This window comes from Podarcis raffonei, chromosome 13 (assembly GCF_027172205.1).
Source record: "Podarcis raffonei isolate rPodRaf1 chromosome 13, rPodRaf1.pri, whole genome shotgun sequence".
NCBI lineage: Eukaryota > Metazoa > Chordata > Lepidosauria > Squamata > Lacertidae > Podarcis > Podarcis raffonei.
Window position 1 is genome coordinate 19,913,118 of NC_070614.1, and position 26,454 is coordinate 19,939,571.

At 45.5% G+C, this 26,454-nt stretch overlaps 1 protein-coding gene across 1 annotated transcript in view; it reads left to right on the forward strand.

Annotated features, from left to right (window-relative positions):
- MPP2 (MAGUK p55 scaffold protein 2) overlaps positions 1-26,454 on the forward strand; it is a 73,587-nt gene that overhangs the window by 38,516 nt on the left and 8,617 nt on the right. Inside the window, exons 4-6 of the mRNA XM_053361220.1 lie at positions 7,122-7,274; positions 10,187-10,336; positions 11,367-11,594. Of these exons, the coding sequence (XP_053217195.1) occupies positions 7,122-7,274; positions 10,187-10,336; positions 11,367-11,594 (531 nt within the window). The remainder of the gene's footprint in view (positions 1-7,121; positions 7,275-10,186; positions 10,337-11,366; positions 11,595-26,454) is intronic.

Genomic DNA, 26,454 nt, shown 5'->3' on the forward strand with positions numbered 1-26,454 from the left:
TTTTAAGTTTAAAAGTGCCATTTTAAGCAGGAAAAACTTCCTCCTCAAAATTCAACCTCTTTAAGCCGCTAGTGTCTCTCAGGGTAGTTTTTCAAATAACAAATCTCTTAAGTTGTCCAGCTGTCTAACGCTGTCAAGTACTAACTACCATTGCATGCTCTCCATCATGTGGGCTGGCTGGTATTTTTGTTTGTTTTAAAAACCATTGCATATCAACTGGGGACCTTTGCCTGATTTCCCACTGCTAAGTAGTTTTGTGTATTATTTACTCTCCTCTGCTTGTTCATATTCTTTGTTTTTGTTGATGTTTATTGATCAGACTTATTGATTTTGCTGCAAGCTGCCTCAAGCTGAGGCAGAAAGGCCCGGTTATAAATGGGTTTTTCATTTAGTGTTTTTATAAGAAAATTCTTTTACAAACAAGGTGTAACACAGTTAGGATAAACTGCGGGGTGGGGGGCAGTGCTAATCTTACTTAAGAGTAGACCCATTATAGCTAAAGGGCATGACTAACAAAATTCATATTTTAATTTGTCTACTCTGTGTAGGACTTACCGTATTTTTCTGTGTATAAGATGCCCCCACGTATAAGACGACCTCTATTTTTTGAACCCAAAATTAAGAAATAATGAATTGCAACATTCTGTGTATAAGACGACCCCCAATTTTAAACTTAAAAAAATTGGGGGGAAATATAGTCTTATACACGGAAAAATACAGTAATTGAATAGAGCCCAAACATGTTTACCCCCAGTTTTAGAATGAGCTTTCAACTCTTGTTTAGCATAGGGTGGGATACTATCCCCCAATTCTATTATTCCAAAAATGTATAAATAAACCCCACATTTCAAGAAATTTGCTTTCTTGAACATTTATTCCAGCTGTTGCTTGGTGTGCCAGTTTAAATACCAATACTGATTCCCACGTTTTTTTTCTTAACTACTCTGGGATGGAAAGTGGTTTTTTATTTTTCTAGTATAAAATGTTTTCATTTACTTTTTCTTATTTAAAATATTTATGGATCACCCTTCAGTGGGGCTTTCCCAAAAGAAGATAATAACCATCTTATTAGTAGATATAATTAGCCGTAATCTGAGTGTGGTTTTTGGTTTGAAGCTCAATAATACAATTTGTGTACTTGCTATCTGTCCAGCCTGCACTATCAAACACAATTGCTAGCATCAACCAATAAATTATTGCCAAAACCTGTCAGGCATCAAACAACAAAATTCAGTGTAGCTGGATGTCAAAAGCAGCCATCAAATATTCAGCCACTTAGAGAATAGCGGGAGAGTATTTGAGAAAAGCATTCACTAGTTAGAATTTGGAGGGGATAATTTTGTCTCAGCACACATTGCTGTGCAGAGAACTCCTGTTCAGGCTTCCAGCCAGTGATGTGCTTTTCCAGAATAATTCATTCCATCCTCCCTGTCCATGGTTTTCCATTTTCTTCCCTGAACAGTCAGGTAGTATTCTGCACCTACCGTATTTTTCGCCCCATAGGACGCACCGCCCTATAGGACGCACCTAGTTTTTTTGGGGGGGAAATAAAGAAAAAAAAATTATTTTCCCCCCAGGACGGTCTGGTTGCCCGACCCCAGCCCCCAGAACAGCCTGCTATCCGCAAGCCTAGGGAGCCGCGCCGGTCTCCCCAGGCTTGTGGACAGCTGTGCGAAGACCGGGCGCGCTCTTCAGCGCGCCCGAGGCTTCGGAATGCAGGCAGCTCTGCGCGACCCTCCGGAGCCCGGCGCGGCTTGGCGCCGGGCTCCGTAGGGTCGTGCAGAGCTGCGCAGACCCCGGGAGGGCAGGCAGCTCTGAGCCTCTCACTCTCCAGGCTTCAGCGAAAGCCTGTATTCGCCCCATAGGACGCACACACATTTCCCCTTCATTTTTGGAGGGGAAAAAGTGCGTCCTATAGGGCGAAAAATACGGTACTTAGCATGCTTATTCCTCCTCATTGGGCTGTTTTGGGTACTTCTGCAAATCTTGAGTCCCCACACTCCATTGATCCATCCCTCTTCTGATTGGATGGCATTGTTTTGGCTGCACAAGAATGCACACTTGAAGAATGAGTTCCCTGTTAGAATATGGGATACCATGGAAATAGCCTGATAAACCTGCAAGGGCTTATATATCCATAATGGGAACGGGTGGCGCTGTGGTCTAAACCATTGAGCCTCTTGGGCTTGCCAATCGGAAGGTCGGCGGTTCAAATCCCCGCGACGGAATGAGCTCCTGTTGCTCTGTCCCAGCTCCTGCCAACCTAGCAGTTCGAAAGCACATCAGTGCAAGTACAGTGGTAGCTCAGGTTACAGACGCTTCAGGTTACAGACACTTCAGGTTACAGAGGCAGTTCCCCTAGAGGCAGGCAGAGGAAGATGGGGTGTGTGAGAAATGCTCACAGTTGCGGGTGCACACACACTCTCAGAAACATTAATCCCTGGCCACCTTTCTGTTGTTTAGCTCTGCTTATCTTTCTTCTGGCAGCTAATTGTCCCTCATTCTCTCCACTGCAGCCACTAGGGAAAATTAGCCATTAAAATGAAAGATAATATAAGCAAACAACCCAGGAAGAGTAGACAGCCAACAGCACCTGCTCTCAAGTGTGTGCAGTCGTTATTGTCATGGAATTCTACTCAATATTGATCCAGAGCAGAACTCCAACGTATAGTTAGCAGAGTAAAAACTTAACAGACCAGAGGCAGAGCTTTACTGCTGCTGAAGGCAAATGAGAACAATGGTCACAAATCCAATACATTCAGGATTGGTACCGTCCGTAAGAAATCCAGTTCTGAGACAATACCTACAAAAGATGACTGGCTACACAAATTAAGCGAATTTCTAGAAATGGCAAGCTAACTGCAAATATAAAAATGCAGTCAAATCAAAAACTTAGACAAGAATGGCAATGTTTTGAAGAATATATGGATATACACTGTTCAAAAAAGAATATGCTGATATGTTTAGATTAAAGGAGTAAAGTGGAACAGAAACCATTAATAAGTCATGTCATAACAAGATCAAAATATAAAACTTAAAACATTGCAAAGTTTTATACGAAATTCAAAATAAATGGTAGTCGAGATGTGGTGGAGGGAAGCGGTGGGGTGTGGTGATGGGTAGTCACGTGGTGGGAATGACTTTTGTTTGTGTAAATAGTAATTTATTTTTGTCTTATCTATGTATTTCCTTTTCTCTCTTTTTTGTTTTATTATTCCCCCCGTACCTATAAATTCAATAAAATTAAAAAAGAAATTAAAATAAAAAAGAAATCCAGTTGCAGTAGACTTAATTTAAACTTAGAATAACTTATAAGAAGTCTAAAGTTAACACTCAGCATACTATGTACAGAACACCACACCAGAAGGGAGCAAGACAGAAAGAGAAAGTGAAACCCAGGCTCCTTCTGGCCTATTATTTTAGTCAGCATGATCTTGGCAGAAAGAGATAACAGAGCCAGTTGTAACCAGCTGTATTCAGCTTCTCTGAAGGAATAACCCAAACTTCAGACACTTTCTGCTTGCTTCTTTCACACAGAGAAGCTTCCAGAACTCTCTTGAATGAATTAGAATAGGAAATATTTCTATACATCAGATCAATGCTTTCTGCACTAAGAAATGCAAAGAGGGAAGAACGGAGGCAGAATTATGCACACTCTGCCGACAGGTGTGGGGACCCAGAAACAGACCCCTGTGCGAAATGGTTGTCACCTAGATCATTAATACACCACCCTCCATCCGAAGATGGCAGGGTAGTTGACAGCAAACCTGTTTCTGGCTTTGGAATTTTTAGTCATTTGGAGCCAGGTTGCTTTTGAAATGGGGAATGCATCAGCAGGATCTGAAACACATATTTTATTTCAACCAAGTTCAGATAATAATGAAATTTAATTTATTTATAATCAAGTAACAATAACTGAAATAGTAATTGAAAATGAAATGGGCAGCATCTCTCTGAAATGCTGAATTCATTTCTAACTAAGCCAGCGGTAACACATAGTCTTTCAATTCTCTTGATTTCTTGCTTTTCAAATCTTAATTTCAGTCCTTCGCATTTCTACTTCAGTTTGATTTTTTAAAACGTCCTCATTAAAATTCACCAGCATGGGACCGAGACAGCTCTGGTTGCCCTAACAGATGATCTTCGTAGACAGCTGGATCGAGGCGGGTCGGGGCTGCTGATTCTTCTAGATCTGTCAGCAGCTTTCGACATGGTCGATCATGAACTTCTGGACCACCGCCTTGCCGACGTGGGGATCCAGGGCACAGTCCTTCAATGGCTGCGCTCGTTTCTCTCTGGTCGGGGAAGGAGGGTGGCGCTTGGGGGGGAATTGTCATCGCGCCACTCCTTGGTGTGTGGAGTGCTTCAGGGTGCGATACTCTCCCCAATGCTTTTCAACATCTTTATGCGCCCCCTCGCCCAGCTTGTCCGGAGTTTTGGGCTGGGTTGCCATCAGTATGCCGATGACACCCAACTCTATCTGTTGATGGATGGCCATCCTGACTCGGCCCCAGACACACTCACCAGATGTCTGGAAGCTGTGGCTGGATGGTTACGTGGGAGCCGGTTGAAGCTAAATCCTTCGAAGACAGAGGTCCTGTGGCTGGGATGGGACGATATGGGATTGGGGGGGCAGCTCCCATCTCTTGCGGGGGCGCAGTTAGTGCCAGCACCGTCCGTTAAGAGTTTGGGTGTAATCTTTGACACCTCCCTTTCCATGGAGGCACAGATTGCAGCTATAACAAAGGCGGCATTTTTCCATCTCTGCCAAGCTAAGCAGTTGGCTCCTTACCTCTCTCGCCCTGACCTAGCCACTGTGATCCATGCGACGGTCACCTCCAGACTGGATTATTGTAACTCGCTCTACGTGGGGCTGCCCTTAAGACTGACCCAGAAACTCCAGCGGGTGCAGAATGCTGCAGCGAGACTCCTTACGGGGTCTTCGCTGCGAGATCACTTTCATCCGGTGCTATATCAACTGCACTGGCTCCCTGTGGAGTACAGGATCAGGTTTAAGGTGCTGGTTTTAACCTTTAAAGCCCTATACGGCCTAGGACCCTCGTACCTACGGGACCGCCTCTCCTGGTATGCCCCACAGAGAAACTTACGGTCTTCAAATAAAAACATCTTGAAGGTCCCAGGCCACAGAGAAGTTAGGCTGGCCTCAACTAGAGCCAGGGCTTTTTCGGCTGTGGCTCCGACCTGGTGGAACACTCTGTCGCAAGAGACTAGGGCCCTGCGGGACTTGACATCTTTCCGCAGGGCCTGCAAGACAGAGCTGTTCCGCCAGGCCTTTGGCCAGGGCACAGCCTGACTCCCTCCCTTGGCAATCTTCGCGGAGCTCTGGCCCAATGGTGGCCAGTGGCTTGAATTTAATTAATTTTATAATGAATGATTTTAGAGTGTTGTTTGTGTTGTACTTTTGTATTGTTTTATTGTTGTTAGCCGCCCTGAGCCCAGCTTCGGCTGGGGAGGGCGGGATATAAATAAAATTTATTATTATTATTATTATTATTATTATTATTATTATTATTATTTAAAATACACGTTTTTTTAATGTGATATACCCATTTCTGTAAAACATATTTGTCTTCATTTGTATGCTTTAACAGTTAATATGCTTTTTTACACACATTTTACCTCAGTTGTATGCATTTTTGTACACATTACTCGGCTGGAGAATGGCAAAATTCAGAGAATCTTGAAGGATTGTTGCGTTTCCGTTTACATGCAGTTTCAGGAAACTGCACATTAGGTAGATCTGCCTTTTGATGTGAATCGAATCAAATTTCTCTCTCTCCTGTCCTGCCACATCCCTACCCCAAACAGCTTTTCTCCTTGAGGGGGGAAAAGATACAGGGACCACATATCTTCCAGCCGCAGGCTGAAAAAAGAGCTTGGGGAGTGATTTTGAGCAGGGAAATGGCAGGAAGGGTAAGGGTCAAGCAGACCCTCCCTCATGCTGTACCTTTCTGTATCTCAATCACTGCATCCAGCAGCTTCCCTGCCTTCTGCACCCATTTCCCCCCTTTTAATAATAGTAGTAATAATAATAATAATAATATGATTTATTATTTATACCCCGCCCATCTGGCTGGGTTTCCCCAGCCACTCTGGGCAACACCCAACAGAGTAGTAGTAGTAGTAGTAATAATAATAATAATAATAATAATAATAATAATAATAATAAAGCGATCAAACATTAACAACTTCCCTAAACAGGGCTGCCTTCAGATACTGTAAGAAAACTGGACATCTCCTGTTTCTCCTTTAGTTGGGCCCTGAGCTGGCCGCAGAAACCTAGTGAAACTTGTATGTTAATGTTTCCTGGATTGAGGGCCCAAATGCATTCTCCCTTCTCACCTAATCCCCTGTCAAATAGTGGAGTCTGGGAAAGTTGCTCTTGCGAGAGCTAGAATCAGGATTTTTTTGTCCCATTTTCCAGCTAAAGCTATCCCGAAACATCCCACCTCACTATCCAGTCCTGGATTCCAGAACTGGCTCATATTAAGCTCTCCTTCCCACCCCCCTCTTGCTGACTTCAGGCAGCTAAGCTTCTCCTTGAGAACCTTCTTATTTTTAGTTCCTTCTCTTTTGTGTCTGCCTCGCTTTGGACAGCCTTTCTCGAGGCTCCTTCAGAGCCAGCGATTCATCCCTTTTGCAGCAAAGACCTGCTTGATTTCCCTGTCAAAGGCTGGGAGAGGCTCTGATCTTTCTGGGGATGCTGCTCTGAGCAAGTGGGCTGTGTGTTTGTGTGAGAGCGGCATATGTGAGTAATTCTTCCAATCCCCTTTCCTTTACACAGTTCACAACACACCCTCTCTTTCCCCCCCATCCTTACTCTTTTGGCTCTGGAAAGTGCTGATGAGTTTTCCCAAACTCCGCAGGCACCCATATTTAAAATTTGGAGAGCTCTATCAACCACACACACATGCTTTTGGTTTAATTTGAGGGACAGGGCTGTGGGTTTTTCAGGCATCCACAGAAACATAACCCCATAGGTCTCCAGCATCCACAGTGTCGGAAGGACAAAGGGTTCGCGGGGCTTTGTTGGTTTATTTACATGTGCCTCTCTAATCCACCCCCCTCCTTCGCCCTTTTGCCACCCGCCCACCGTGCAGGCTCACGAGCGACTGGAGGAGACAAAGCTGGAAGCCGTGAGGGACAACAATCTGGAGCTGGTCCAGGAAATACTCAAAGACATCACTCGCATCACTCAGCAAGACAGCACGGCCGCCGAACTGGCTCGCATTCTCCAGGAGCCTCACTTCCAGGTAGGAAGCGGCTGTCTCTCAAGATCCGGGGAAATGGCAAAACTTACCAGAACAAATCAAGATAACAAAACTTTTTAGAAAAGAATGGCAATGGTTTATTGAATATTTACAGATAAATTGTAAACCAAAACATGAGCAGGATCATTGTAATAACCTGCAATTTTATAAGAGCGTATGTTTACAGTAGACAATTAAACGAGCAAGTTAACTGAATTTGGATCTTAAAAAAAATAAATTTTAGGAACCGCAGAAAGACGGGGAAGGAAGTCAAATTTTGAAATGTTAGTTTGATTGTAAAACTAATGAAATGTATAAATTTGAAAAGTATAAATAAAAAATTAAAATAATCATCAACAACAACTTCCCGATACAAGACTGCCTTCAAAAGTTGTGAAGTTTTTTATCTGAAGGGAGCCTCACTTCCAGGTGAGAGGCAGCTGTCTCTCAAGATCTGGGGAGTGAGAAAAAGGTGTCACTTCCAGAAATGAACTGGGATCGTTGATTTCACATGGACCCTGGAGCCTGGGGCTCGTTGGAAGTGGCCCTGGAAGGAGGACAGACAATTCACGAAGGGCTTGTTTCTCATAAGGAGGTGTCAGCAGGAATCCCAGCGCATAGCAGCTTGGTCTGTGTGTGACACACACAGAGAGAAAAGTGTCGGGAGAAGTGCCCTTTCGCACAAAGACCCACAGGGCCAGGATATTAATAAGGGACATCTGTGGATTTGCCCTATTTGGCAGCAGGAGTTGGGGGGAGGGTTCCGACTTGGCGATGGATAAAGCTTTCTGCTTCATGCCAGGCTGAGGGGCGAGGCGCCTTTGCTCAACAACATGCAACAGCAAGATTTATTTTTTTCCGTGTGTATAAGAAAGACATGGTTTATGTCCTCTTTTTTTGCAGAGACACCTGAGGCATCTGGCTTAATGCTGTTGGTTTATTTGCTTGCTTGCTTGTTGTATTTGCATCTGGTCTTTCTTCTGTATGGGCTGTGTGGCAACACACCAGGAGTTCCCAGGTGTTTTCCCACTTAGGATCTGACCAGATGAATACCTGCTTAGCTTCAGCAATTTTCCTGGATCGTGTAACTTCAGACTGTTGATGTATATACGCAAAGTGTAGATTCTCTGTGCTAGTGTTGCCTCTCTGTGTCTGTGTCTAAGGTGGCATGAGGGAGTGATTTAAAGGCTCACAAGGATTTGCCTGTCTTGTTTTAACTGGTAGGTTTATGCATCATCATCATCATCATCATCATCGTCATTTATTTATACCTGCCCATCTGGCTGGGTTTTCCCAGCCACTCTGAGTGGCTACCAACAGAATATTAAAAACACAATAAAACATCAAACATTAAGAACTTCCCTAAACAGGGCTGCCTTCAGTTTTCACAGGAAACTGAAGTAGAAGCTTATTAACAGTGAAAGCTTCATTTATTGCCCACCCCAGTTAAAAGCTTAAGACAATAGTTAAACAATATTTAAACAGCCTTGGCTCAGTATACCTGAAGGAGCATCTCCACCCCCATTGTTCAGCCCAGACACTGAGGTCCAGCTCTGAGGGCTTTCTGGCGGTTCCCTCACTGCGACAAGTGAGGTTGCAGGGAACCAGGCAGAGGGCCTTCTCGGTAGTGGCGCCCGCCCTGTGGAACGCCCTCCCATCAGATGTCAGGGAAATAAACAACTTTCTGACTTTTAGAAGACATCTGAAGGCAGCCCTGTTTAGAAGTTTTTAATGCTTGATAGTTTAACGTGTTTTAATATTCTGTTGGGAGCTGCTCAGAGTGGCTGGGGAAACCCAGCCAGATTGGCGGGGTAATAATAATAATAATAATAATAATAATAATAATAATAATAATAATAATATTTAATAGTCAGGTATCAGAAGCCAAGTTGTAATACACTTGGAATTCTGCTCTTTAGATTCTGCCCCCCCTCCCAATGTCATTCAGATGTTGTGATCTCATCTCCTTCTAAAGAGTTCAAGGTGACACACATGGTATTATCTCTGCAATAATCCCGTGGGCTCAGAGAGAATGAATGACCCACAATTACCCAGTGACTGTCATGGCTAAGTGGGGATTTGAAGCCTGGTCCACTCCCTAGTCCCAGCTTGATAGGCACCTCTACACCTGTTGTACTATATATCTAACCATTTATATATGGCCTAATAGTTCCCCAGGACGCTGTGCATTTGTGTATGTTCTTGCTGGGCTGAATCTAGTGATTTCGGAAATCACCGTGGAATAGATCCTCTTCTGATCAAGAACATACCGTATTTTTCCATCTATGAGACGCCCCCATGTATAAGACCCCCCCCTATTTTGGAGGACTCAGATTTAAGAAAATGGAGGGGATGTATCTGTGTATAAGACACCCCTTGATTTTTGACATTCTGGGTATGGCTTGGAAAATTTGCCCCCGCTTCCAGTGTTGTGACTAGGGACTTTAAGGTCTCTGGACACAGGCCCATGGCACAAATTTGCACAAATATGCATATTAGCTGCAGAACGGTTGTAGCTCAGTGGTCGAGCACCTGTTTATGTGCACGCAGAAGGTTCTGGGTTCACTCATGGGCATCTCCCAGTGGGAATGTCTGAATCCCTGGAGAGCTGCTTCCAGTCAGTGTAGCCAGATGGACCAAGTGTTTGACTCAGCATAGGGCAGTTTCTTAGGCTTCCTATATGAAGGGATGCCTCTAGGCAAGCCATTACTGTGCTTTCTGGGGTATCATGAGTGTGCTGTTTGGAGAGAAAGGCTTGGAGATCCAGGACCTAGTGCAAAAGACTTGATCCTCATGATCCCCCGTAACGAGGCCCATTCCCCTCCTTTACGTTTTACTTAATCTGTCTCTGGTCTCAGCTGAGTGAGTCTTTCTGTTGCCTCCTCTTTCCCACCCCTGCCGCGCTCCTTTCTCAGTCCCTCTTGGAAGCCCACGATTCCGTTGCCTCCAAGAGCTACGAGACGCCACCACCCAGTCCAGTCCTGGACCCCATGTTCAACAACCAGCCGGTGCCACCAGATGCCGTGCGCATGGTGGGGATTCGTAAGACTGCTGGGGAACACCTGGTGAGTAAAGTCTTTTTCCACTGTCATTGGCCTTGCCATATTTTAGTTTAAAGGCCAGTGTACTGAGCAGACCTGTAACTAACCAACTAACCAACCAACCAACCAACCAACCAATTAACCAATCAACCAGCCAACCAACCAACCAATTAACCAATCAACCAGCCAACCAACCAACCAACCAACCAACCAACCAACCAACCAACCAGCTAACTAACTAACTAACTAACTAACTAACTAACTAACCAACCAACCAATTAACCAACCAACCAACTAACTAACCAGTGCTGGATTTATGTATAAGCTAAACAAGCTATAGCTTAGGGCCCCACTCTCCTGGGGGCCCCCGAAAAAATTAAAGGAAAAAACCTGGATGTACATTTCCAAAATATAAGATAAAAAACAAATGAAATAAAACCTGCATACAATAACAGTGTTTTGTGTTGTGTAGGCTCCTATTTGTTATGTGCAAATGGCTTTAGATACCTATTAGGTCCATAAATTACCATCTAGCATATATTCAACACAAAAAACAGCAACAATTTGTTGTTGACAAAGGACAGCTGGACATATAAAGGGCCCCATTACCTTCAGTAGCTTAGGGCCTCATCAAACCTAAATCTGGCCCTGTAACCAACCAACTAATCAACTAACCAACCAACCTGTCACTTACCGTATTTTTCACTCTATAAGACGCACCCGACCATAAGACGCACCTAGTTTTTAGAGGAGGAAAACAAGAAAAAAAATATTCTGAATCAAATGTTGTTGAAGAGGCTTTGCAACAATCCCTCTTGCTGTTCTGGCTTCAGCAATAGCTGCACAGCCTGCATTCAAGATGCACACACATTTCCCCTTACTTTTTAGGAGGGAAAAGGTGCGCCTTATAGAGCGAAAAATACGGTGCATAGCAATAGGGTAGCCCAGGTGGAACAGCTGCTTCAGCCTGCCTCATGGTTTGGCTGGACCTGTCTCCATTACCCATAACTGCTTTGCATTGACCCTGCGCTCTTGCTGGTTTCTTCTCCCTCAGGGTGTGACGTTCCGGGTGGAGCGCGGCGAGCTTGTCATTGCCCGCATCCTGCACGGAGGCATGATTGACCAGCAGGGGCTGCTGCATGTGGGTGACATCATCAAGGAGGTGAATGGGCAGGAGGTGGGCAGTGACCCGCGGGCATTGCAAGAGGTGCTGAAAAACGCCAGCGGAAGCGTCGTACTCAAGATCCTGCCCAGTTACCAGGAGCCACACCCACCTCGCCAGGTAGGAGGCGCCATCATTTAGTTACTTGTCTCCCCTGTGCTAAATAAGGTCTTGCTAATTGCGCCCCCCCCCTCTGCCTGGAACAAAGATAAAATGTGATTGTCATCTCTGACTGAAACAGGCAGGCTTTCCACTTTATTCTTTCAATTTTCTCCACTCTTTTCTTTCTTCTCTCTTCCTTTCAGAAAGATTCCCCGTCCTAAAATCATAATGATTACGCTGTCGGCTGATTAAAGAATTCATCCATTATTTATCTATTTTCTTTTTTTGGGATATTATTAGAACATCCGTATTGGTGCCTTTCTGAGCTGCTGGGGGGAAGTCTATGATAACGTCCCAAAGCTCTTTTTCCGAAAAAGAAAGGCCGTCCGTAGTATTTTCTTCTGCATTCCCTGTGGCAGGAGGAGCACACCGAGAATTAAAATAGCCCCTGAAAACAAACAAGTTACGCGTTCTTAACATGCAGGGCCACCAATTTAAATTTGGCCACCACGACCTGTTAATCAACAAAACGTTGAGTCAGTACCGATTAAACCTTTGAAAGCTCAAAGTGCTTTTAAAAGCCCCCCTGTTTTCGGTAGCTGCATGTTTGGCATAGGCTGATAATTATTTAGGTCATTGGAAATTGCCGGATAAGAAGACTCTGTAAGAGCTGAGCAGGGAGACTTTCTTGGCATTTGCAAGTGTTGCTCAGATGCTCTCGTGTTCATAGCGGGTGCCTACAAGAGAGCCACAAAGGACCCTTTATGGCCCTCCAGCACTTTCTGCAGCCTTATAGCATGAATATCCCCCCCCCCGTGTGACTGTTTTGAACACTAAAAATTTTTTTTTCTTCCAGTAGCACCTTAAAGACCAACTAAGTTAGTTGGTCTTTAAGGTGCTACTGGAAGAAAAGAATTTTTTTTGTTTTGACTATGGCAGACCAACACGGCTACCTTTCTGTTTTGAACACTGTGATGCTGTTAACTACTGTGATATTTTTTTGCTGAAAGATTCAGAACAGATAAAAGAAAGTACTTCTCCATGCAGCACATAGGAAGCAGTGACGGCCACCAACTTGGATGGATGGTTTTGAAAGAGGATTAGACAAAATCATGGAGGAGAGGGCTATCGATGGCTACTAACGGGTGGCACTATTGTCTAAACCACTAAGCCTCTTGGGCTTGCCAATCAGAAGGTCAGTGGTTTGAATCCCCACAATGGGGTGAGCTTCCAATGCTCTGGCCCAGCTCTTGTCAACCTAGCAGTTCGAAAGCACACCAGTGCAAGTAGATAAATAGGTACTGCTCTGGCGGGAAGGTAAATGGTGTTTCCTTGTGCTCTGGCTTCTGTCACAGTGTCCCGTTGTGCAGAAGTGGTTTAGTCATGCTGGCCACATGACCTGGAAAGCTGTCTGTGGACAGACGCTTGGCCTGAAAGTGAGATGGACTACTGCAATGCACTCTACGTGGGGCTACCTTTGAAGGTGACCCGGAAACTGCAATTAATCCAGAATGCGGCTGCTAGACTGGCGACTGGGAGTGGCCACCGGGACTACATAACACTGGTCCTGAGAGATATGCATTGGTTCCCAGTACATTTCCGAGCACAATTCAAAGTGTTGGTGCTGACCTTTAAAGCCCTAAACGGCCTCGGTCCTGTATACCTGAAGGAGTGTCTCCACCCCCATCATTCAGCCCAGACACTGAGGTCCAGCTCTGAGGGCCTTCTGGCGGTTCCCTCATTGCAAGAAGTGAGGTTACAGGGAACCAGGCAGAGGGCCTTCTTGGTAGTGGCGCCCGCCCTGTGGAACTCCCTCCCATCAGATGTCAAGGAAATAAGCAGCTATTTTAGAGTGCCTGGCGTGCTCTGGTCCATGGGGTCTTGAAGAGTCGGACACGACTAAACAACAACAACTATCTTTAAAAGACATCTGAAGGCAGCCCTGTTTAGAGGAGTTTTTATTGTTAAATGCTGTATTGTTTTTAACACTCGATTGTGAGCCGTCCAGAGTGGTTGGGGAAACTCGGCCAGATGGGCGGGGTATAGATAATAAATTATTATTCTTATTATGAGTGCCTCAACCCCATACTCGCCTTTGACTGGACATAACCATCCAGGGGTCCTTTACCTTTTACCTTTTTACTAGCCACAATGGCTATGTGGTGCCACCACAGTTGGAGGCAACCATGTTTCTGAATACCAGTTGCTGGAAACCGCAGGAGGGAAGAGTGGCGTTCTTCTGCTCTTATCCTGCTTGCTGGTTTCCCACACGGTGAGAACAGGATGCTGGGGCAGATGGGCCTGATCCTGCAGGCTCTTCTTAATGTTCTTACGCTAACCTCCACAAGCTGCCCAGCTTTCTGTTTGCAGCTGTTGCCAGTGATTTCTTCATTTTGTTTTATGTAATACTGTATTGGGAAAGTTGGCCAAACTTTCTATATGCTGTATCTAAAACGAGCCGTCGCGAGGGGGGTCATCTGGGGAACAACCATCAGTCTCAACCGAGCATGGGTAATAGGTTCTGACAGGCAGGCAACAGAGTGGAATGAAATTCAGCACCTTGGTCAGCGCACTTTGGAGTCAGAGACAAGATTTTGCATTTGCAAGCAGTGCTCCCTCAGCAGACTGAAGTCTTGCCCCAGCGCCAGTCCAAAGCCTAGTGACAACTGATATAGTCTTGTTCTTTAGTCAGGGGTGCAAAAATCCCAGGTTTCACCTCCCTGGAGGAACTCTGTCTTCAACCGAAGGGGCCACAGGCTGCAGTGTCTTTTGTCTCCCTGGAATTTGCACGATTTATCATCATTATCATTTTTTAATTTATATACCGTCTTTCTATCTTGCAATACTCAAGGCGGTTTACAAGCTGAAGAAACATCTCATAACAATCTAATGCAATACAAAAATGTGGTAATAAAACTTTAAAATAGGCAACCTACGTCAAAAAAGTAACACTCAACAATCATTAGAATCGTATTAAATAATAATAACATATAAAAGTTAAACAGTTGCAATAAATAATTTCTAAAGTATAATCAATAAAACAACAGCAAGCCACAGTACATAAAATAGGTAAAGGTAAAGGGACCCCTGACCATTAGGTCCAGTTGCGAACGACTCTGGGGTTGCGGCGCTCATCTCACTTTACTGGCTGAGGGAGCCAGCGTACAGCTTCTGGGTCATGTGGCCAGCATGACTAAGCTGCTTCTGCCGAACCAGAGCAGCGCACGGAAACGCCGTTTACCTTCCCGCCGAAGCGGTACCTCTTTATCTACTTGCACTTTGACCTGCTTTCGAACTGCTAGGTTGGCAGGAGCAGGGACCGAGCAACGGGAGCTCACCCCGTCGCGGGGATTCGAACCACCGACCTTCTGATCAGCAAGTCCTCGGCTCTGTGGTTTAACGCACAGCGCCACCTGTGTCCCAATAGTACATAAAATAATACAATACAAATTGAGAAGCAGAGACTAGAGGGTGGGGTAAGGCAGGTGGAAGGAGGCCTTGCCTGACAAAGTCTCTCCCCTCACAGTTCTTCCTCCAGGAACAGCTCCCTTATGAGGACTACTAGGGTCGGAGGGTGGGGTGAGGCAGGTGGAAAGAGGCCTTGCCTGATGGAGTCTCTCCCCTCACAGTCATGGAAGACAGGGTGTCCAGAGGGAGGTTTTTTTTGGAGAAGAGCTGTTAGTGTTACAGCCTGTAGGCAAGGAAATCTCAGGAGCAGGGGGTGGACTCATCGCAGATCCTTTGGATTTCTCCTCCTGGAAGTACATGCCAAAGTATTTGACACTCTGGCTGCTTCCTGAGATTGTCAAAGGAGAGGATCGCTCCATCTTCCATGACTCTTGGTGCATAAAGCATTTCTTGTGTGTCCTGAGTTATGACAGATGGCCTTGCTCAGAGACTCCTGCTGTCAATCTCACAATGGACGCAGGGGGAGATTTCTTCATAACCAATGCATTGTTGTGTTTGCATCTCAGATTTTTAGCTCAGCTGAGGTGGTGTGCAGATTCCAACTTTAAAATAAAAATAAAAATGTGAATCTAAGGAACCCTATAGACATCACCCCCATTCCTGCCACAGTTGAGCACATGGTTCTTCCCTGTATGCTCCCTCCCTGTTCCTCACTTTTCTTTGAATTATGATCTGGCAACCATTACTTCTGATAGCATTTGTACATAGTTGGGCATACCACCTCCTGGTATGTCTTCTTAGATGTTCCTAATCCCTATCTATATTTATTTATTTGATGGCCACAGGGGTCGCCAGCCTTTTCGGACCAGGGGGCACATTTTGAATGTTGAGAGTTCTGAGGGCACAAGTCACAAAATGGCTGCTGTGGGGGCACAAAATTAGAAAGTGTGCAGTCAGGGCGATGCTTTCCTCATAACTGTATTTCCATTTGAGAGGAAGCATAAACTGTTGAATTTCTGCCTGGAAAATAAGACAGAAGCAGGGGGGGGGGGAAATGGATTAAAAAGAAGGAGAAAACAGCAGGCTTTTAAGACCTCAGGAATTCCTCTTGCCTGTTGGCTCAACAATTCACTTATCAATCACAGCTCTGACTTCACTCATTGGTTAAAAACACTAGTAAGATAGATCAGCTGGGCTTGCTCATTTCACAGAAAATGCTTGAAAGGGTATCTGCATATTTTTGTTTCAAAACTTTCTTTCTAGGAGAAAGCTCAAAAGACTGGGGCCGCTGTGCAGGGGTGCAAATGAAGACCTTCATGGGCGCAATGGCTCCTACAGGCATGAGTCTGGCAGCCCTTGCCTTGAATTGCTGCATTGAATAGAACCCTAAATCTTTGCAGATTCCTGTACAAAATTAACACCTCCTGGTTTGATTTGTATCTCTTGGACAAGAGTGCAGATTGTATCTACCCAACAGATTTCATACTTCTCATAATGTTTGTGCATTTATTAAAACAACTCATTCGCCACCTTTAAACCAGAAGTTATAATGTTGCAACATAAACATATCAAAATACAGCCATACCTTGGTTTTTGAACTGCTTAGTTCTTGAACGTTTCGGCTCCCGAATGATTGAAACCCAGAAGTGCCTGTTCTGGTTTGCAAACTATTTTTGGAAGCCGAAGGTCCAACGGGGCTTCCGTAGCTTCCGATTGGCTGCAGGAGCTTCCTGCAGCCAATCAGAAGCTATGCTTTGGTTTCCAAATGTTTTGGAAGTCAAACGGACTTCCGGAATGGATTTCGTTCGACTTCCAAGGTACGACTGTACGTATTTAAATGCTTTATTGGAGATTCAAAAATATGCATTTTTGAATATGAAAGGAAGTCGAATTTTAAATGAATACTACATGGAGAGTTTTTGTTTTTTTTAAATCACAGATTAATTCAGAAATGGCACAAACCGACTTAATGGGTAGAAAACAGAAACAGATTTGTCCCTTCCAGGCTGAGGGCTGTAACTCCTCATCTCTCGCAATCCTTTGGGAAGGAAAGAGAGAGAAATCTGCTGCCTCAGCCAATGTCCGTGTCCCTCTCTGCTCCATTCCTCCTTTGCCAAGTGACTTTTCCATTCTGCTCTGTCACGCGTCCCCTCTCTTTGTCTCATGCGGCGGAGTTCAGAAGTGACTTAATGCTTGGGTGCTTTGGGTATAGTGGCGTAAGAATTTAATGAGCAGGTGTCAAATCAATTACGCATAGCCGTCTCACGCTCCGAGCATGGGAAGCTGTGTAGGTATGTCACACAGCCTATTTTTTTTTTGGCAACCTGGTTCTGGGTGAGGCCTAAATCGACGTGAGCAAATTTCTGCTCAGGAGGTAGTGCTTTTCTGCCTCAGGCATTCGTCTCTGGCCTAAACCAACCTGGACTTCACACCTTGGAGGGGACCCTGGCACAGCCGTTAGTCTTTCGGGGTTCAAGAAAAGGATGGGGAAAGGCTTTCTGCTTCCTAAGACCACCCTATCTCTGCTTCCCACATAAGATTTGTTGCCTGAGACATCCTCTCCAGGCGTCCTGCTACGGTGTATAGCAGGAACACCTGAGGCAGGGGGACCAGGGGTGAACAAGCTTCTCCCTCTTCTCCTCAGTGTCGTTCTTGCCCCCTTCCGTGAGTCGGAAGGTGCCTTCATGAAGCACAGTTGCTCCCCGTGCAAGGTACTGAATGAATTGTGGAATTCCCTTCTGCAGTTACAGAAGATTCCCCACTTCACTGTCTCGCCAGAGTGGTGCATGCTCTAGTTATCTCCCGCTTGGACTACTGCAATGCACTCTACATAGGGCTGCCTTTGAAGGTGACCCGGAAACTACAACTAATCCAGAATGCAGCAGTCGCTCTGGGGGACTCCCAGCAGAATAATAAAAACACGATAAAACATCAAATGTTAAGAACTTCCCTAAACAGGGCTGCCTTCAGATGTCCTCTAAAAGCCAGATACAGTGGTACCTCGGGTTACATACGCTTCAGGTTACTTACACTTCAGGTTGCAGACTCCACTAACCCAGAAATAGTACCTCGGGTTAAGAACTTTGCTTCAGGATCAGAATAGAAATTGTGCTCCGGCGGCACGGTGGCAGTGGGAGGCCCCATTAGCTAAAGTGGTGCTTCAGGTTAAAAACAGTTTCAGCTTATGAATGGACCTCCGGAACGAATTAAGTTCTTAACCCGAGGTACCACTGTAGTTGTTTATTTCCTTGACATCTGACGGGAGGGTGTTCCACAGGGTGGGCGCCGCTACCGAGAAGGCCCTCTGTCTGGTTCCCTGTAACCTCACTTCTCGCAGTGAGGGAACCGCCAGAAGGCCCTTGGAGCTGGACCTCAGGTGGAGACGGTCTTTCAGGTATACTGGGCTGAGGCCGTTTAGGGCTTTAAAGGTCAGCACCGACACTTTGAATCATTCATATATACAGACACAGCTGAGAAGTAAGGTCCATTGCGCTGAGCAACGGGAGTTAACTCTCAATTAAGCAGGTATTGTTTTTCAGCCAAAGTCGGGGCCGCACTCTGCATCAAATTGCGACCAGCTGCAGAACACTTAAGTTTAAGGTGGGCAGGGTAAAAGAAATCTTCACAGTAAGCAGAGCGGAGGTGCTGCTTCTGTACCCTCCAGCATTTAACTGGAAATGCCTCAAAAGACTTCGGATCTTTGCAAGTTTTGATGGGAATCAACCTGCTCTGTACCTCTTAGACTAATGTTCAGGTTGGAACATGGCAGATATCAAAATACCTTTAGAAAACCATATGGAATTGTGCATGTCGAGTGAAAATACATATAGGGATGTGTCTTTTGATGGGAAAGAGTACTGCAAGGGGAAAGATGTTTAGTATTGCATATTTAAATGCAGAATTTTGTGCAGATTTTTAAAAAAAATGTAGTTTAATGCAGGAATGGGGTAGAGTGGAGCTATGGATTAAGAGAAGTGAAAGTGACATAGAGCAGAAGTAAACTGATACTCTTATCCTTATCTCCAACATCCTTATTCTCATTCCCCTTCAGATGTCAAGGAAATAAACAAATATCTGTGACTTTCAGAAGACATCTGAAGACAGCCCTGTTTAGGGAAGTTTTTAATACTTGGTGTTTTATTGTGCTTTTAATATTCTGTTGGGAGCTGCCCAGATGGGCGGGGTATAAATATTATTATTATTATTATTCTACTCCCCACTTTGCATCACCTCCCACCACCAACCATTTCACTTGGATTGGGAGCCTCTAACCGGAGGAAGTTTAGGGAAGTTTTTAACGTTTGATGTTTTATCGTGTTTTTAATTTTCTGTTGGGAGCCACACAGACTGGCTGGGGAAACCCAGCCAGATGGGCGGCATATAAATTATTTTTATTACAGGACCAGTTAGGCCTGGCATGCATCCCCGTTTGGCCCATGAGGCTATTTTTTCCAAAATCCGACCCATCTGCCCCTCACCTGATACCTCCCCACGTGAGGTGGGGAGACATAAGAATGTAGCTGCAATTGGGAGCTTGAAACGAGCCCCCAATTATTTCCAATAGGAACTCTCTGGTGCAGCTGAGTGAGGCACAACCCTTTGCAAGTCCCGACAATCCGCTGATCCTCAGTGCCTGCAGGGCCCTGTGCTGTGCAAGTGGGGGGCTTGCAAAGTGCTGTGTCTTTGCCTACAGCTGTTTTGATTTCAGACTGCGCAGCCAAAGGAAAATGGGTCACCCAATGTCATGGTGACATCAGGTGATTGACAGGTGACACCCCCCCACCAGCTGCATCCAGTTCCCCACTCCTTCTTTATTCCATAGAATCTATGCTGTGTTTTGCAGCCTTTTAAAAGCAGCCTTAGCAGCTGATGGTTGTTCTTTTGGCTAAACTAAAGCTGTATAAGGAAACATCATTTCCCTACAGTGAAGCAGGTCTTCTTTAATACATCTAATAATATTGTATTCTTTTTCCGTACAGAAAGTTACATTTGCTACTCTGTCCTATTGATTTCCCGCTTGGCCAGCATCAATGCTTATAACCCAAATCACATACAATTGCATTTTAGGTTTCCTCTTTATCTGATTCCATCCTCTGTGACATATTTCTCGATATGTTCTGCTGTTTTCTTACACTTCAGACACCGCTGTGGTCCTCATGTGTGGAAAATAACTTTTTATATAGACTAGGAAAGGTTTCCAGTCATCTTTAAAAGATTCTAAATTTAGACAGCATCTTAAAAAGCAGAGACATCACCTTGCCGACAAAGACCCATATAGTTAAAGCTATGGTTTTCCCAGTAGTGATGTATGGAAGTGAGAGCTGGACCATAAAGAAGGCTGATCGCCGAAGAATTGATGCTTTTGAATTATGGTGCTGGAGGAGACTCTTGAGAGTCCCATGGACTGCAAGAAGATCAAACCTCTCCATTCTGAAGGAAATCAGCCCTGAGTGCTCACTGGAAGGACAGATCGCGAAGCTGAGACTCCAATACTTTGGCCACCTCATGAGAAGAGAAGACTCCCTCGAAAAGACCCTGATGTTAGGAAAGATGGAGGGCACAAGGAGAAGGGGATGACAGAGGACGAGATGGTTGGACAGTGTTCTTGAAGCTACCAGCATGAGTTTGACCAAACTGCAGGAGGCAGTGGAAGACAGGAGTGCCTGGTGTGCTCTGGTCCATGGGGTCACGAAGAGTCAGACACGACTAAATGACTAAACAACAACAACAAAAATTTGTATCTTTCATCAGTGCCGTCAGTTTTGCCATCTCTGCCTGTTCCAAGATTTTCATCAAACGTTCTTCCTTGGAGGGTGTTCTTTCTTCCTTCCATTTCTGTGCGTGAATCCTTGCTGCTGTAGTCACATGTGCACATAAATACTGTTGAGGCTTCTTTTGGGATTTCACTGTCTACTCTCCCAGTGATGCAGTTTTCACGTAATGCTAAGCCAAACCGTAGCTTAGCCAAATCAAAAATTGTGGCCGTCTTCAGTCCTGCTTTGCCAAGTAAGCCATGGTTTGGCTTAGCATGTCGTCTGGGCCCAGTCTCATGGTTCTGCTCGCTGCAGACAAAGATTTCTTCTCGGTTTCCTGCCTATGGGTTTGTCTTGCGGATGCAAGCCCAGGTTTAGATGTAGTGCTCAGTGGTAGACTTGTAAAAGGATAAAATGCTTCTTAGGAATTCAAGTAAGCAAAAGAAACAACATTTTCCTGCTCCTAGCAGACTTGTTAAAATATATAAGTCTGAATCAGATAAGTGCTGGAGATGTTAATGAGGTTGAGGGTACATTTTATCATATGTGGAGGACTTGTAAAAGGGTAAAAGAGTATTGGGAAATGATATATAATGAATTGAAAAAAACAACAACGTTTAAACGTACCTTTCCAAAACAAACTAGAGTCTTTTTTGGGGGGAATAATTCAGAGGGAAATTCCCAGGTATCAAAAAAGACTACAGTGGTACCTCGGGTTACAGACACTTCAGGTTACAGACTCCGCTAACCCAGAAATAGTACCTCGGGTTAAAAATTTTGCTTCAGGATGAGAACAGAAATTGTATGGCGGCAGCGGGAGGCCCCATTAGCTAAAGTGGTGCTTCAGGTCAAGAACAGTTTCAGGTTAAGAACGGACCTCCAGAACGAATTAAGTTCTTAACCCGAGGTACCACTATATTTATGTATGCTACAACCGTGGCCCGTGTTTTGTTACCCACAAAATGGAAAACGAGCGAGGTCCCAGCCAAAGAAGAATGGCAACTTAAAAACTGATGGAATACGTGCAACTGGCAGATTTAACATATAAGAATAAGAGAACAAGAAGAATGTATGTTTAAAGGAAAGTGGAAAATGTTTACTGAATACATGGGTGAAAATTGTGTTCATTTAAAAATGCTGGTAGCAGTAATATAAATTCAACAGCGAAAGCAAGTTTTGATGGATGTAACAATGGATTACTGGATGGTTTAGTTCATGTAAAATATGCAGGAATGTGTGGTATGCAAAATGAACCATGGAAAGAGAAGAAGGGAAGTCATGGATTTAGGGTTGTTTAAATGAATATTTTGAAAAACTACAGATAGATAGATGATAGATAGATAGATGATAGATAGATGTAGTGCTCAGCCAGAGCATGACATAGCCCTGGGTAGTGCAGGTTATGCTAAACCATGTTTTGGAATGGTATATCACGTCCAAACATATGTAAAAACCAGTGCATGGCACTTTGCTCTCCCAGTATAGGATGATATGCATTGACTCATCCACTGGGAGATTGAATTTCTAGATGCCACTGGAGAGGAACTAAACTCTGAAGATCTATTTACAGGGGAACTGTTCCTGGTAAACATGGACACTTGATTCTTCCTTAAAGTCTGGAGCAAATTTCAAGCCCTGCTTGCAGGCCGCTGTGTCAGAGATGTTATCCTCTGAACATGGGTAGCAGAATGTTTGCAGCGTCCCTCTGCTATCCACCAGTCTTTGGAGTACACCTGGGATCGCTCAGTGGAATCACTTCAGCATGAAACGTGAAATGCAGGGAATAAAACGTAGGGGGGAACGATTTGAGGGCATACGTGCGTTTTGTACGGAATACTCAAGTGTTCTCCCTGTTGCGATGGTGCAGGCGGGGATTTGAGAATAACGTCTGGCGATGCTAGAAGCATTCCAGAGGGAGGGATTGTGTAATGAGTTAGCAACAGCTCCTTGTCACAAAGCCCATGCTGATTCCAAAGTGAGCGGCAGAGGGGTGGGGGAAGTATGACGTGAGTGGTGGTGATGGAGACGAGCGCTGCTTGTTTTCATGTTGAATATAATCCTGCTGCTTTGTGGAAGCAAAGAGGATTATTTCACACCACCAAGCCCAAATAGCGGCCTAAAAAAAGACAGCAGGGGCATGTGTGTATGTGTGTGTGTGTGTGTGTGCATGCTTGGGAAGACACGTTAACTTATTACACAATCCTCCTCTGCCTCCCCACCTCAATCTTTCCCTCTATCTGGAGAGATAATATATAACTTGCTCAAGGGCTTTGGGAGGGAACAACTTAGAGCAGAGAAGCAACAGGAGAAGGATATATTCAGGACTGGCCCTGCTGTTGGGTAGAATGAGGAGGCTGCCTCAGAAGGCAAATGCTGGGGTGTGTGTGTGAGAGCAGCATTCTTCCCTCAAGTGACAGTGGAAGACACAGTCCACCATCACGTGTCAGGTTTCCTTGTGGTCCATTCCAACTCTAGGACTCTATTACCCTAGATTGCATTTATGCACATTTGCGGGACTGTACTGCAACATTCGGGACATGGGTGGCACTGTGGGTTAAACCACAGAGCCTAGGGCTTGCCGATCAGAAGGTCAGCAGTTCAAATCCCCACGACGGGGTGAGCTCCCGTTGCTCGGTCCCTGCACCTGCCAACTTAGCAGTTCAAAAGCACATGAAAGTGCAAGTAGATAAATAGGTACCGCTCCGGCGGGAAGGTAAACGGCATTTCCATGTGCTGCTCTGGTTCGCCAGAAGCGGCTTAGTCATGCTGGCCACATGACCTGGAAGCTGTACGCCGGCTCCCTTGGCCAATAAAGCAAGATGAGCGCCGCAACCCCAGAGTCGGCCATGACTGGACCTAATGGTCAGGGGTCGCTTTACCTTTACCTTTTACTGCAACATTCAGGGACACGGGTGGCGTTGTGGTCTAAATCTCAGAGTCTCATGGGTTTGCTGATCAGAAGATCAGCGGTTTGAATTCGCTTGATGGTGGTGAGTTCCTGTTGCCCTGTCCCAGCTTCTGCCAACCTCGCAGTTCAAAAGCACACCAGTGCAAGTAGATAAATAGGTACCGCTGCTGCGGGAAGGTAAACGGCATTTCCGTGCACTCTGGTTTCCGTCACTGTATCCCATTGCATGAGAAGTGGTTTAGTCATGCTGGCCACATGACCCAGAAAGCTGTCTGTGGAGAAACGCCGGCTCCCTCGGCCTGAAAGCGAAATGAGTGCCGCAACCCCATAGTCACCTTTGACTGGACTTAACCATCCAGGGGTACTTTACTGCAACATTCAGAGCAGTGCACATTTTAAAGGGCGGCTGGGTTTCACTTTGCGTATTGTTTCCTGAAAAGGCAAGTGATTTAAGTTCTCCAGACTCACAATGTCTTGCTCCAAATGTAACTGAGCTGTAGAAAAAGTCTCTACGAACTGAAAGCAGAGACTCTATGTGGCTTTGTCATCCATTAAAATGTTTCAAGGAAAACATTTTTAATGGAATTGCATTTCTCCCACATCCCTGACCAGCCAGTGCCTTAGCCCATTTCCCTTGATCTGTGAGAAGTAGAGCTGAGTTTGATCTTCAACAACATTTCATTGTTGAGATTCAATGGGGGGCTGCAAGGGTGGGGATCGAGAGAGCCTGAACTGGGGTTCTCTTCTCCCTTTGCTACTGCTCAAGCACTGAGCCCCTGAGTTTCTTTGCAAACATCCTTCTGTGTTTTCGTCCCTGCAAGCGTTCAGATTGGGCAGGGAGGGGGACGAGTGAAAGGTCTCGACAGACAGGCTCAGATATGATCCGTTTCCCGGGAGACGTCAGCAGTGTGTGTCTCCTGCGAATGCAAATAAAAGGAGTCTATAATGAAGAGAGAGAGAGGCTAGTGTTTTTTCCTCGCTGCCTTCCACCACCAGGATTTATTGTTCCAAGATAACAGGGCAAAATGAGTACTGTACTGGCCATGCTCTTGCTCTGCAGTCTCTCTGGCAAATTGCTGGATTTGTCTCCTGACTGCTGGATTGTTCTTTTCAGTCCACAAGGAGGGAGGAGGTGTTTGTAGTTACAGCATTGTAACGAAAACCAGCAATTTATTGCTAAAGGAAAGGGTGCCAGGCCTCAGTTCAGCTAGGAAGCCTCGTGTTGCCAACTCTCCACCTCCCCCAAGCTTCTGAGCTATGTTTTAATTTGCAAAAATGGGCAGGCTAAGTTTGCTCGTCTCTGTGGTGCAAGTTACCGTATTTTTCATCCTATAGGGCGCACCGGCCCATAGGACGCACCTCGTTTTTTGGAGGGAAATGAATAAAAACAATTTATTTTCCCCCCCCCAGCCGTGGCTGCCGCCCCACGCCTTGCGCACACCTGCCCGAAAGCCTTGTGAGCCTGCGGGATAGCCTGGGGAGCGAGAGGGGTCGGTGCGCACCAATGCCTCTCGCTCTCCAGGCTTCAGCGAAAGCCTGCATTCGCTCCTTCATCGTTGGAGGGGAAAAAGTGTGTCCTATGGGCCGAAAAATACGGTATTTATTTCACTGGTTTCTGCAGGTCAAGCTGATGCTCAGGTGTGTGTGTATGGGTGTGTGTGTTGTTGTTGTTTGCAGCTAGTCCTAGATGGAATTGCACTCCTGAAGGACCATGTCGGCTGTTTGGGAGTTCAGCTGGACCCAACATGCCCGGGGATGCCAGGATGGTGGCAGGGCCTAGAGTGCTTTTTACCAGCTTGGGCTGGCACACCAATACCTGACGCCACCACTTCTTCTTTTGCCCTGCTATAAGGTTTCTGGGAAGGTTTAGGGGTTGGTGGTATGGGGCTACCTTTGAAGGTGCCCCAGACACTACGCTATCTGCTGGTGAACTGTCTCACCAGAGTAGTGCATGCTCTGGTTTTCTCCTGCTTGGACTACTGCAATGTGCTCTACGTGGGGCTACCTTTGAAGGTGACCCGGAAACTACAACTAATCCAGAATGTAGCAGCTAGACTGGTGAGTGGGAGCGGCCGCCGAGACCACATAACACCGGTCCTGAAAGACCTACATTGACTCCCAGTACGTTTCCGGGCACAATTCAAAGTGTTGGTGCTGACCTTTAAAGCCCTAAACGGCCTCGGCCCATTACTTGAAGGAGCGTCTCCACCCCCATCGTTCAGCCGATGGTCCAGCTCTTAGGGCCTTCTGGCAGACCACTCACTGTGAGAAGTGAGGTTACAGGGAACGAGGCAGAGGGCCTTCACGGTAGTGGTGCCCACCTGTGGAATGCGCTCCCATCAGATGTCAAGGAAGTAAACAACTATCTGACTTTTAGAAGACATCTGAAGGCAGCCCTGTTTAGGGAAGTTTTTAATGTTTGATGTTTTATTGTGTTTTTAGTATTCTGCTGGGAGTTGCTCAGAGTGGCTGGGAAAACCCAGCCAGATGGGTGGGGTATAAATAATCAATGATAACAAATTATAATCATAATTGTTACTATTTTATTATTGCAGGGTTGGGACAGCCATAGCTATCTCCCGCAGAACTGGAGACTTGAGATAGGTAGAACTGTCCTGCTCACATTTCCCTGTAATACGTATCTTTCATCCCTTCCTGTTTTCAATTCCATGATTTCTGGTGTCAATGCCACAGTCTACCGTGACCTGCAAGCCCACTTTGTTTCAATCTTGGCTGGCTCGTGATGTCAACCCCTCTTGGATCGGTCCTTCTGAGTCTCCTTTCTCACTCCAGAGCCTCCCTGCTCATC